The 13,035-nt window shown below is 32.6% G+C and overlaps 1 protein-coding gene across 2 annotated transcripts in view; it reads left to right on the forward strand.

Moving 5' to 3' along the window:
* Positions 1 to 13,035, forward strand: part of LOC148951362 (nuclear valosin-containing protein-like) — a 77,202-nt gene that overhangs the window by 21,113 nt on the left and 43,054 nt on the right. Inside the window, exons 2-5 of one of the 2 annotated variants that reach the window (XM_089090263.1) lie at positions 452 to 574; positions 7,422 to 7,628; positions 10,312 to 10,576; positions 11,974 to 12,144. In XM_089090263.1, the coding sequence (XP_088946389.1) occupies positions 452 to 574; positions 7,422 to 7,628; positions 10,312 to 10,572 (591 nt within the window). In that variant the 3' untranslated portion in view covers positions 10,573 to 10,576; positions 11,974 to 12,144. Of the gene's footprint in view, positions 1 to 451; positions 575 to 7,421; positions 7,629 to 10,311; positions 10,577 to 11,973; positions 12,145 to 13,035 lie in introns of those variants that run through there. The other variant, XM_089090262.1, reaches the window with a different exon arrangement.

The following is a 13,035-nucleotide window of genomic DNA, read 5'->3' on the forward strand; positions in this document are numbered from 1 at the left end:
GTAGTTAACTTCATTATTATTATTAATCAGAAATGGAGTAAGCCATAGGCTTGTCCCATAAGCAAGGCATATGAGACTTCATAGGTGATAGTTTATTGTGTGATACAGTAGGGCCGTTATATTAGTCCAGCCAAGAGAAAAAATAAGTTTGCTTTCCAATATGTTCCTCGTGCATCGGCTGCGATAGCGAATGAAGGAAAATCAATAGCAAAAGGAAAATCAACACGACAAATATCGCAAAACTAAAACTTATAAGCTTAAAAACTAATAATTCTTCACTTTTTAGATTGAATGAGTTGTTTTCTAAGCATTGATTGTTATTTCTAATTATTTATATTGGACATGGGTTTTTATTAGAATTTAGGGTTGATGTTTAACATCCATGTTCTGGTTTCATTGGACGCAAGTGTAAATATTAATAATAGGCTCATATGTGTTTTATTTTTTGCAGTACGTAGGTGAGAGTGAGCGAGCATTACGGCAGTGTTTTCAAAGAGCTCAGAATTCAGCACCTTGTGTTATATTTTTGGACGAGATTGATGCTTTATGCCCCAAGAGGTCTGGTAGTTCAGAGGTAGGGTTTTCTTCTTCTTCTTCGCTATATAACACGAGATCCTATAAAGAAGAAAAGTGTTTAGGCTGTGCAATCTTGGTTGTGTGTAACCCTTGGTTCATACTGATGCGCGTTTTTTAACGCTAAACAGCTCATGGATAGCGGATGCAGCTAAGTTGTAAAAATGTTCGCACAGAAACGGTTCATTGCAGCCGTTGAAGCGTGAAAACTGGTACGAAGTATTTAAATAGCATATTGATATATCGGTACTGACATAGATATAGATATTTTTCTCACAAAAGCCCCATGGTCCATGGATAACACAAATACAACAAAACGCATAAAACATAATAATAAGTTCAAATACTTTTGAAAATAACATTACGATAGAAATGTATTAATGTATGTACATATGTACTTAACTTTGACTACAATTAACATTCAAAAATCAATATGATTCACCTAAACCAAACGGTTGACGTGGGTTGAATCAGAACATTTTTTTTATAGTATCATTTAAATTCACTATAATATGAAAAAAAAGACTAATACAACGGGGGGCAGAAACTACATACCATGTCCGTACAGTGGGGTCATTTTGACCAACCAAAAATGAATTGCAGCTTTATTTAACGTAATAATTTTTCTTCCAATTTTCCTTTAAAATCACTAAATGTTCTATCTTCTTCATTTCATTTTCCAAATTATTCTGTACCGTTTGTAGTAAAAGAAAAAATGGACCTGACAGATACTATAGATGAATTATAATAATCACTCCTGTCCCCAAGTATTGTGGTTATGTATATTCCATCGGCTATGAAATAAACCATTAAAATACTCCGGCAGCAGGTTCACATCATACCTATACCTAAACACTAATATATAAAAATGATGAAGACCCGTCGCCAACAATATCCTAAGATTCATATAAACTTCTCGTACCGATTCTCTTTCTAATTTACCTGATAATACTCTAATAGACTCGTTCTGAATAATTCGCACAGGATTAATGTAGGCATAGGAATAGGCTAAGTCAAGTTCTAGAAGCCAAGAAAAATATCCAAAGAACTAGCTTCTATCTTGTATGAGTATTCCCCTGGAAATGCCCTCACTGACCTTGAGGATTAAAAGTTTAGATTAAAGGACATGACCCTCATTTCCTTTGTCATATATTAATGGACTACTTCTGTTAAATCTGATTATGTCAAATCTGTTAAATATGCGCTGGATTTAGAATTCTTTGTCCGAGAGGGCGAGGGTTCGAATCCCAGTGCATCCAATTATTTGGTTTTTTTAACAGCTCAGTAGAAATATTTCAAGGCAGCCGTTGAACCGTTGTGATGCATAAACCTGCAGCAGAAAAACGGACAAAATTTGACAGATTACGCAAACAAGTCTAAAAAGTACCTACGGATTCTTGTTGAAAGATTCAAGGATTTTATGCTATCATTAATCAAAATTTGTGCGGCAAAAAAAAGTTTCATCAAAATTGTGCTGCAGAAAAATGTTTCATCAAAAATTATGCTGCAAAAAAAAAAAGTTTCAGCCCGAACAGGGTCAAAGCACCATTAAGCAAACATTCAATAACACCCAATCGGCCTAGAAATATCGAATATATATATATATATATATATATATATATATATATATATATATATATATATATATATATATATATATATATATATATATATATATATATATATATATATATATATATATATATATATATTATATATATATATATATATACATATATATATATATATATATATATATATATATATATATATATATATATATATATATATATATATGTATAGCCGCCAGAGTCCTTAGTAAGATCCGTGTCCCTTTCCATCTTCTCTCTGGATTAACTGCTCTTTCAAGGGAGGAAACACAACTATCAGTTGACTTTTATTGCGCAGAAATTGGCCATGCGCTTCGCTGTGCTGAAAAAGCTGCCGTCCCACTAAGTAGACCCCCTCATCATACCCTCCCAGGCTGGTCTGAAAATCCAGAGTTAGTGGATACCCATCCTAAGTCTAAATTTTGGCTTCAACTTTGGGTTTCTTGTGGACGACCCCGTTCGGGGGTAGTCAATTCAATCCGCCTGCTCACAACAAGAAAATTCGCAAAGGAGCTAAAAGCTCACAGAAAAAAGATGATTGATATCGAATCTACACGGGCCAAAATTAATCCTTCTCTCCTTTGGCGTTTTCTTTCCTCTAAAAGCGATGAGTCTTTATCCGCATCTGCTATCCCTGATTCTGAATGGTACGCATATTATGGGTCAGAATTTTCGCCTCCTGACCCAGCCCTCAACGAAAGATACGAAGCTGAGTTGGATGACTTCTTAGATAGTTGTCCTCGGATTGATTATCTTGTAACGGAGGGAGCTGTATGTAGGGCCATCTCTCACCTAAAACCTAAACAATCTTTTGGGATTGACGGGATCAGTGCACTCCATCTAAAAAGTGGTGGGCCCGCCCTCATTAGCTATGTAACCCTCCTAATGCAGATTATCCTCATTCAGGGTATTGTCCCAACCACTTTCTCAATTGGAGATCTTATGCCAGTTCCTAAAAAAGGAAAAGTTACCATGCAATGCTCCTCTTTACGTTCAATCACAGTTGCTACCACTCTCTGCAAGTTATTTGAACTTTTATTTGTAGATGAGTTTGAAAAACTGTGTTGTAGATGAGTCCGAAAAACCAAGACAATTCGGTTTCCAACGCGGTATTGGTTGTGCGGAAGCGCTCCATGTCGTTGCATATGCACTCCTGGATGCACACAAATCAGGAGAAAGTCTAGCGATCGGGGGCTTAGACCTGCAGAGAGCGTTTGATTCATTGATTCATGCACGTATGTTGCTAAACTCAGCTAAAAGAGGAGTGAACTCAAATATCATCCGGGCATTCTGTTATATTTATTCTCACCTTCGCGTGCGACTCAAGCTCCCTCCCGATAAAGGCCTTCCGCCAACCCCACGGTCAGCTTTGATACCAGTCCATAAAGGTGCCCGTCAGGGAGCAGTTCTATCCCCCAATTTCTTCAATAACTACATTATTGAACCTCAAGACAGCTGTCCTTCATCATGGATTCTCAGTTCCATTGACATCTCCCTGTTGTGCTATGCCGATGATACGCTGAATCTCAGCCGGACGCTTAACCGCCTTTCAGAAATATTCTCATGTCTGCAGTCCAACTACGAGAAAGTCGGTCTGAGATTTAACTCCCAAAAGTCGGAAGTTTTGCTTTATAATTGGAAGAATGACCCTCCTACTAATATCACACTAGGTGATTGCTCAGTAAAACCAGTTGATAAAATAGTACATCTGGGGCTTCCAATAGGTTCCTCATTCCAGCATACCCGTTCCCTCCTGATCTCACATCTTGAACGGCGAATATCCAGCTCCTATGCTTTGATTGTTAAATCCACTCTGAGATTTAACCGTCCACTACTGGCAAGTATTTACAACGCTACCGCTCTGCCACATATATTATATGTGACCCCTTTCTGGAATTTATTGGCAAACCGTGAAAAGTCTAAAATCCGCTCCATATTTTTCCGTTTTGCAAAGTACCTACTAAAATTCAACCTTGGACAAAACATAGTTTTCTGATTCGGCGCTATAACCTAGCGGACCCAAATCTAGCTGTTCAGACACTTATTAGCCGGCAAAAAACAAAACCAGCAATTCTAAAGCACAAGTTGGCAAGTTTGTTTGTTTAATTTTCCCTTTTATTTCCCTTTTTATTTTTTTATTTATTTTTATTTATTTATTTTTTCTCCTTTCAAAAGTTGTTGTCTTTGTTGCTATTTTCGAAGAAGTTGTTGTTTATGTTGTAATCTTTGAGTATGCTATCTTTCAGTGTCAACTTTTCGTACTATTTTGTATACTATTTAAGAAGTTGTTGCCTTTGTTGTTATTATTATCGTTTTATTCCCTCTTTTCGTATTTTTGTATACTCTGTCATTGTACATTTATTGTATACGACGGGTTTTCAATACTACATATATATATATATATATATATATATATATATATATATATATATATATATATATATATATATATATATATATATATATTTCATCCAGTTTCTAAAACTCAAAGGTAGAGAAAATCTTCGTGCTGGAAGGCAGAGAATCGAGAAATCGACGCCTGCGCTCAGTGGACCATTGTTCTGAACGGGAAATAGTCAGTTTCAAAGGTCATGCTATCACACTCGTCCCTAAGTTTAAATTTCCTTTCAAGGGAGCTCTTATATATTTCTTTATGATGTTTCCCCAATGATGGCGACAGAAAAAAACAAAATAAGAAGAAACAAAGTAGGCACATTACAGCATCCCACGTGAAAAAGTGATTTCCTTTGTTGCTCAAGATGCGGGACTGTAATTCTCTTAAATTTTGGGTTTTGGCCATGGTGATTCCATTGGTGCTGATGCAAATTCGATTCGACACTATTTTTGTTGGGTTTGAGGCCTTTTTCCGAAATTACTACAATTTTTTTCGCTGCAAACTTTTATCATTAAGTGATATAGTGATATATTTAATTAACTTTAACAAAAATTTAAATACAAAAATCAATATGATTCACCCAACACCAAACGGTTGACGTGGGGTGAATCAGATAAAAAATACATACATATAACGTCATTTAAATTCACCATAATAAGAAGAAAGAAAGAAAAGAAAAGAAAGAAAGAAAAAAATAAAAATAAAATAAGATTAGTCTAAATAATAGTTACCATTTCTGAATCTGGTTCAAAGGATGATTCTTCCTCATGTGACAGTTCCTTTTTCAAACGCACTTTTAAGTTTTCTGTTTCTATGGGCTAGGGTTCATTCTTTACTAGGTTGTCCCTAAGAGGACAACCATGGAAAGAGCTTCAAGATCAGATTTTTCTCTCAATTTATACCTGAAAACAATAAGGAGACTTCATTCTTAATTAATTTTGTAATTCCATGCTTAATTGAGTGATTGGGATAGCTAGGATTCTTTCTGCGGGTGAAAAGATGACAAATTGCCATAGTTTGTCTTTTTCGGCCAATTACCTGGGGCCAAACGAAAAGCGTGTCAACCCCAAATAGTTGGGAGGGGGTCATAGGGAAAGGTTTAAAAGGGAAGTTAGAACTTCTTGGGAGAATATATGTATATTTACATATATATAATATATATATATATATATATATATATATATATATATATATATATATATATATATATATATATATATATATATATATATATATATATATATATATATATATATATATATATACATATATATCATTTATTTATCATTATATATTTAACTCCTATATATTATATATATATATATATATATATATATATATATATATATATATATATATATATATATATATATATTTCATCCAGTTTCTAAAACTCAAAGGTAGAGAAAATCTTCGTGCTGGAAGGCAGAGAATCGAGAAATCGACGCCTGCGCTCAGTGGACCATTGTTCTGAACGGGAAATAGTCAGTTTCAAAGGTCATGCTATCACACTCGTCCCTAAGTTTAAATTTCCTTTCAAGGGAGCTCTTATATATTTCTTTATGATGTTTCCCCAATGATGGCGACAGAAAAAAACAAAATAAGAAGAAACAAAGTAGGCACATTACAGCATCCCACGTGAAAAAGTGATTTCCTTTGTTGCTCAAGATGCGGGACTGTGATTCTCTTAAATTTTGGGTTTTGGCCATGGTGATTCCATTGGTGCTGATGCAAATTCGATTCGACACTATTTTTGTTGGGTTTGAGATCTTTTTCCGAAATTACTACAATTTTTTTCGCTGCAAACTTTTATCATTAAGTGATATAGTGATATATTTAATTAACTTTAACAAAAATTTAAATACAAAAATCGATATGATTCACCCAGCACCAAACGGTTGACGTGGGGTGAATCAGATAAAAAATACATACATATAACGTCATTTAAATTAACTATAATAAGAAAGAAAGAAAAGAAAAGAAAGAAGAAAAAAAAAAAATAAAAATAAAATAAGATTAGTCTAAATAATAGTTACCATTTCTGAATCTGGTTCAAAGGATGATTCTTCCTCATGTGACAGTTCCTTTTTCAAACGCACTTTTAAGTTTTCTGTTTCTATGGGCTAGGGTTCATTCTTTACTAGGTTGTCCCTAAGAGGACAACCATGGAAAGAGCTTCAAGATCAGATTTTTCTCTCAATTTATACCTGAAAACAATAAGGAGACTTCATTCTTAATAAATTTTGTAATTCCATGCTTAATTGAGTGATTGGGATAGCTAGGATTCTTTCTGTGGGTGAAAAGATGACAAATTGCCATAGTTTGTCTTTTTCGGCCAATTACCTGGGGCCAAACGAAAAGCGTGTCTACCCCAAATAGTTGGGAGGGGGTCATAGGGAAAGGTTTAAAAGGGAAGTTAGAACTTCTTGGGAGAATATATATATATTTACATATATATATATATATATATATATATATATATATATATATATATATATATATATATATATATATATATATATATATATATATATATATATATATATATATATATATATATATATATATATATATATATATATATATATATATATATATATATATATATTTATCAAATGTATATATTTAATTCCCATCTTCCCATGTTGAAATCGCCGAAAATCCAGTTTTATTAGTTTCCCATTTTATTTTGGATAAACAGACAGCGTTTTAAGCCAGAAGTTTGGTTTTTTGGTAGGTATAAAAGAACTCACCACATGGTGTAAACTTACCACAGCTTACCACTGGTCTCTGGTACAACTCATAACATAATGTTTTTTTCATCAGTTTCCTTTGTATTGCAGAACAATTCTAGTGCGCGAGTTGTCAATCAGCTGTTAACAGAAATGGATGGTCTCAATGCCCGAAAAAATGTCTTCTTGCTAGCTGCCACAAATAGGCCTGATATTTTAGATCCTGCTGCGCTACGACCTGGAAGGCTGGATAAGACTCTATTTGTTGGTCTTCCCACTCCATCGGATAGGATTGAAATACTGAAAGCATTAACTAAGGTAAAGGCTGAAGCTACTACTTTGATCAAATGTGTAAGGCCTTATCTATCAAAATAGGAAAAGCTATAATAGTTATATCATGTGCCCTGTTCGCCCCCCCCCCCCCTTGATTTCTTAGACCCCTAAATTTTTAGAGAAGCAATTTTCGGCTTTTTCAATGAAAACACTATTTTTTAGGTATTTTCAATAGATAAAAATTGCCCTCCCCCCCCCCCCCAATTTTTGTTAGAATTATAAAAACCCTCCTCTCCCTATATATTTGTAGTTGGGCACCCCTGTAAGGCGGTAAGCGGCAAATTATTTTTGAGGATGGGCTGAAATATGAACAGGGACGTGCAAATAAATAAAATATACACAAGTAGGAGCAATATAAAAAGAATCCATTAAAATATAGAAAAATATTGAAATCTCAAGCTTTTGGCTGTGAGGAGAATAGGGAAGATAGGTGGTGCTCTGAATAGGTAAGATGTGTTATTAACTAAAATAGCAAAATTTTGCTCAGTTACATCATGATGCATACAAATCAATACTAAAACACTCACCAGCAAATTCATAAATTAAACGAAATCAAACATCCAGTGCTTCTCAGAGTGTTTCCGTTAGTATACCGGGTTAAATAAAGAACAACCGATTTAAAATATATCGCGGCACTAAGTTAGAGGCTAACAGTTGCGTCAATTCACAAAAACGTACGGGGTAGAGGTGCAAAATTATGTTCTGGTCTTTAGAAGGCACGAGCATGTCAGCCCTACTCCTTTTAGTTTCTCTTCGTTCTGAGTTTCAATTCGGTATTTATTTAATTTCTTCTCGTTTTGTTTTTTATTTATTTATTGATTGTTATTTATCATATTTTTCCTACTCCTTTTAGCCCTACCCCTTTTAGTTTCTCTTCGTTCTGAGTTTCAATTCGTTATTGATTTAATTTCTTCTCGTTTTGTTCTTTATTTATTTATTGATTATTATTTATCATATTTTTACCACTTCTTTTAGTCCTACTCCTTTTAGTTTCTCTTCGTTCTGAGTTTCAATTCGTTATTTAGTTAATTTCTTCTCGTTTTGGTATTTATTTATTTATTGATTATTATTTATGATATTTTTATGCTTGCAAAATTGTTTGACTTTATTTCTGTTCGTCTTTAGTTTTAATGTGGCTCTTTACTTTTTGTTGAAAAGTTTCTTTTGGGAAGAGTTTTTTAAATCGATTATAAAATAATGATAATCATATATAAAGTTAAAAACATTAAAAAAAATTTATAAAGTTAAAAAATTAAAAAGTTTACCTTCCCCAGATTTTTCCAGGTACCCATTTAAAGTCTGGAGTCTGGAGAGCCACCATGGTTGTGGTTGCAGTGGAGGGTCATGGTGCAAATTCATTCAATAAGGGTTTGACTCCCAGTTAAAGACATCTTTAATGTTAACTTAATTAAGACATCTTTATTTATTTATTGATTATTATTTATAATATTTTTATGCTTGGAAAATTATTTGAATTTTTTTTCTGTTCGTCTTTGGTTTAATGTAGCTCTTTACTTTTCGTTGAAAAGTTTCTTTTGGGAAGAGTTTTTTAAATTGATTATACAATAATGATAATCATATATAAAGTTAAAAACATTAAACAAAAGTTATAAAGTTAAAAAATTAAAAAGTTTACCTTCCCCAGATTTTTCCAGGTACCCATTTAAAGTCTGGAGTCTGGAGAGCCACCATGGTTGTGGTTGCAGTGGAGGGTCATGGTGCAAATTCATTCAATAAGGGTTTGACTCCCAGTTAAAGACATCTTTAATGTTAACTTAATTAAGACATCTTTATTTATTTATTGATTATTATTTATAATATTTTTATGCTTGGAAAATTATTTGAATTTTGTTTCTGCTCGTCTTTGGTTTAATGTAGCTCTTTACTTTTCGTTGAAAAACTTCTTTTGTGGAGAGTTTTTTTAAGAATTGATTATATAATAATGATAATCATATAAAGTTAAAAAGAGTCATGCATCTATAATGTAATTAATTTTGTTTCCATTCTACTAATGCTAGTAAGACTCCTTCCTACGTAAGCATAATAAATAAGCGTCATAAGAATCGAGTAGAGCAGCTATTGTAAGACTTCATAACAGTTCTAAGTATCCATAAAATATGAATATTTAGTTATCAATTCTTCTACTAATTGTTATTTTGATATATCCTTTGCTTTAAGCCAATTCGTGAAACTGCAGGTTGGGTGGGTGTACTAGGAAGCCCTTTTTTTTAATGAACACACAAAAACAAACTAGGGTAAAAATGAAAAAATATATTTTCATTTTTTTTTTCAGTGAGAATGTCAAAAAAGGTATTCCTCAAAATCACGAGGAAAGGGCAGTAAAATTAAAAGGGTAGCTGCCCCCCTCTCCCCTACCAAATGTATGTCCCCTGTTACCGTATCATTATCAAGTGTTTTAATATTTAAAATCTCTGCTAAAACATAAACTAGAAAATAAAATCACTGACGGTCCAATAAATAATCGTTATTTAAGAGGCACAACACAGAAGCAATACAATACTGGGAAAGAAGCAAAGGTGGAATGACTTATCTTTGAAGAGGCTGAAATTGTAGTGATCTGTTTTGGGTAAAAAAAAAAAAAAATGGAATGAAATAGAAGTATTATTGTCGTCTTTTTAAATGTTTTTGTTGTTTTTTTTTCTTTCAGAACGGCACACGTCCATGTCTCGAGGCAGACTTTAACCTAGATGCCATTGCCATGGATGAGCGCTGTAATCGATTTACAGGTGCTGACATTGCAGCGTTGACAAGGGAAGCAGCCATCTATGCACTGAGAGAAGCAATTCTGTCGTTAGATAGTAGAGGGCATTTAACTAGTCATGAACAATTGGTAAAACCGGAAAATCTTGCTGTAGCCAGACGACATTTTGATTTTGCTTTCCAGAAAAATCAAACCTTCTGTCAGTGAACAGGTATTTCTTGTTTAATTTATTTTTGTTCATTATATTATTCGGGAGGTTTTGCATTAAAGAACATCAGGTTAATAACGTTTTCAAAATATCGATTTTTATATATATCTTTTGGATTGTTTTCCTTTTATTTATATGTATTTTTTGTTTTATAAAACTTTTATTTTTTAATGAAATCGTACATTTATCTATCATAGGGCCTTTTTTGTAATTTATTTTGTTCGCATTTTTATTCAAGAAACCGTTATGCTGTAAACATTACACACAACAGAAGATGGAACAAATAAAACAGAAAACAGAGTAACTTGAAGCCAAACAAGAAGCATGTCAATTTTTTATCGTATTAACTACAGGGATCAGTATTAAAGGGGATTAAGTTAATTCATGGTTAAACGTGGCACAGCTGATTAAAATTTGGTACTGCATTAAAAGCTTTGTAATTAAGAAACACCCTCCCCCCCCCCCAAAAAAAAAAAAAAGCCTTTGAAAATCGCAGTTTTCAGGTATGAGTAGATGATGGGTCCAAGGGGCAAAAAATGTTTTTAATTTGATGTTCTTGGCACAAGAGGAACTGCAAAAAAGAAATTCGATTTGCTGCCTTTTGTAGGAAATGCTAAAGATACAGTTTCCTCTCTTTCTATTCTGTTTTAAACATTTTATTCTTCTTGTTCTTTTTATGCTTTTCTATTCTAAAGAATTTATTCTCCTGTTCGTTTTATCTTTTTCTATTCTAAATACTTTAATATTCTTGTTCTTTTTGTTCTTTTCTCTTTAAAAACTGTGCTCTTATTATTTTTTTTTTGTTCTTTCCCATTCTAAACATTTTATTCTTCTTGTTCTTTTTATTTTTTAAATTTTCCTATTTTAGACATTATATTTTTTCTTGTTCCTTTTATTCTTTTCTATTCTGAACATTTATTCTTCTTCTGAATTTATTCTTTTCTATTTTAGATATTTTATTCTTCTTCTGATTTTATTCTTTTCTATTTTAAACACTTTATTTTCTTATTCCTTTTATTCCTTTCTATTCTGAACATTTATTCTTCTTCTGATTTTATTCTTTTCTATTTTGAACGCTTTATTTTCTTCTTTTTTTTTATTCTTTTCTATTTAAACATTTTATTCTTCTTGTTATTTTTATTCTTTTTTAAACATGTTGTTCTCATTGTTCTTTTTATTCTTTTCTATTTTAAATATTTTATTCTTCTTGTTCTTTTCTATTTAAGAATTTATTCTTCTTGTTCTTTTTATGCTTTTCTTTTTTAAACATTTTATTCTTCTGTTTCTTTTTTATTCTAAACACTTTTTTCTCTTCTGCTTTTTATTCTTTTCTATTTTAAATATTTTATTCTTCTTGCTCTTTTTATTTTTATTCTAAACTTTTTTCTTTATCTTCCCAGGAGTTCCAGAAGTACGAAGAATTGCAGAAGAAATTTCCATAAAATATTTGGAATGGTTTTCTACGTACTTTTTTTTCAAGTACATTCGTTCATTTATGTTTTTACCTTTTTGTTAGATTTATAGGTCGTGTTCCTTGTGTTTAAGAGGGACAGGTGAATATATATTGGCTGTACAAGATAATTGCATGGCCGTATCCAGGATATTTTTCGTGGGGAAGGGGAGAGGGTGGGGTACTCAAGAATTTTTTTTTTTGGGGGGGGGGGGAAGGTTACGAAAAAAACTTTTAAAAACACATCAAAATTTGTTTATATTCATTTTTGTTACGTTTTTACGAGTCAGACAAACATTTCGGTGGGGGGAGGGGGGTCTACCCTCCTAAACTGCCCCCACCTCTTCTGGGTACAGCCTTGGATGTTTGTAGTATATCCAAGAAGCCGAACAATACTACTATCAAAGTGTTGCATGTAAGGTCACAAAAATTTAAAGCACTGCTTCTCAATCTTAACCTCTTTAAAACCTCATTTTTTGGTACCCTTAAGCAAAACCCCTGAAGATTCCTTTAAGATCATTGTTTTTCTTCCAAGCCTGATCTTGGACTTCAGCATATTCTGCTTCCCCTTGCAGGTTATCTTTTAAAGTTAAATTTCTTGATTTAATTAGGACATCAGTCATGAAGTCCTGGGAATATCAACGTTCTAACAATATCAAGCTTAAACTATTCAACATTTCTTTGTAAATGTATGATCAACTCTCGCTTATTCTTGAGTAACTCTCCCATATTTTACAGGAAATATCAAAAACGCACTTTAGCATGTCTTGGTTAAAAATCCCGAGGCTGTATTTCAGGCTGCAAACCATAACTTTACTAACTTTAACCATAACTTTACCATAACATAACCATAAGTTTAACGTAACTTTAACAATAAAAGTTATTTGAGCTTGGTAATCACCAGGAACGGTTCTATTAGGCTTGTAAGGGCATAATTTTCATGAGTTTCAGTTGTATTCATCACTTTCATTATAATTTATCCTAATAATGCTTTCAATATTTTTCAAACTAC

Source organism: Artemia sp. Qi Xiang Cuo, chromosome 6, assembly GCF_049724085.1.
Source record: "Artemia sp. Qi Xiang Cuo chromosome 6, ASM4972408v1, whole genome shotgun sequence".
NCBI lineage: Eukaryota > Metazoa > Arthropoda > Branchiopoda > Anostraca > Artemiidae > Artemia > Artemia sp. Qi Xiang Cuo.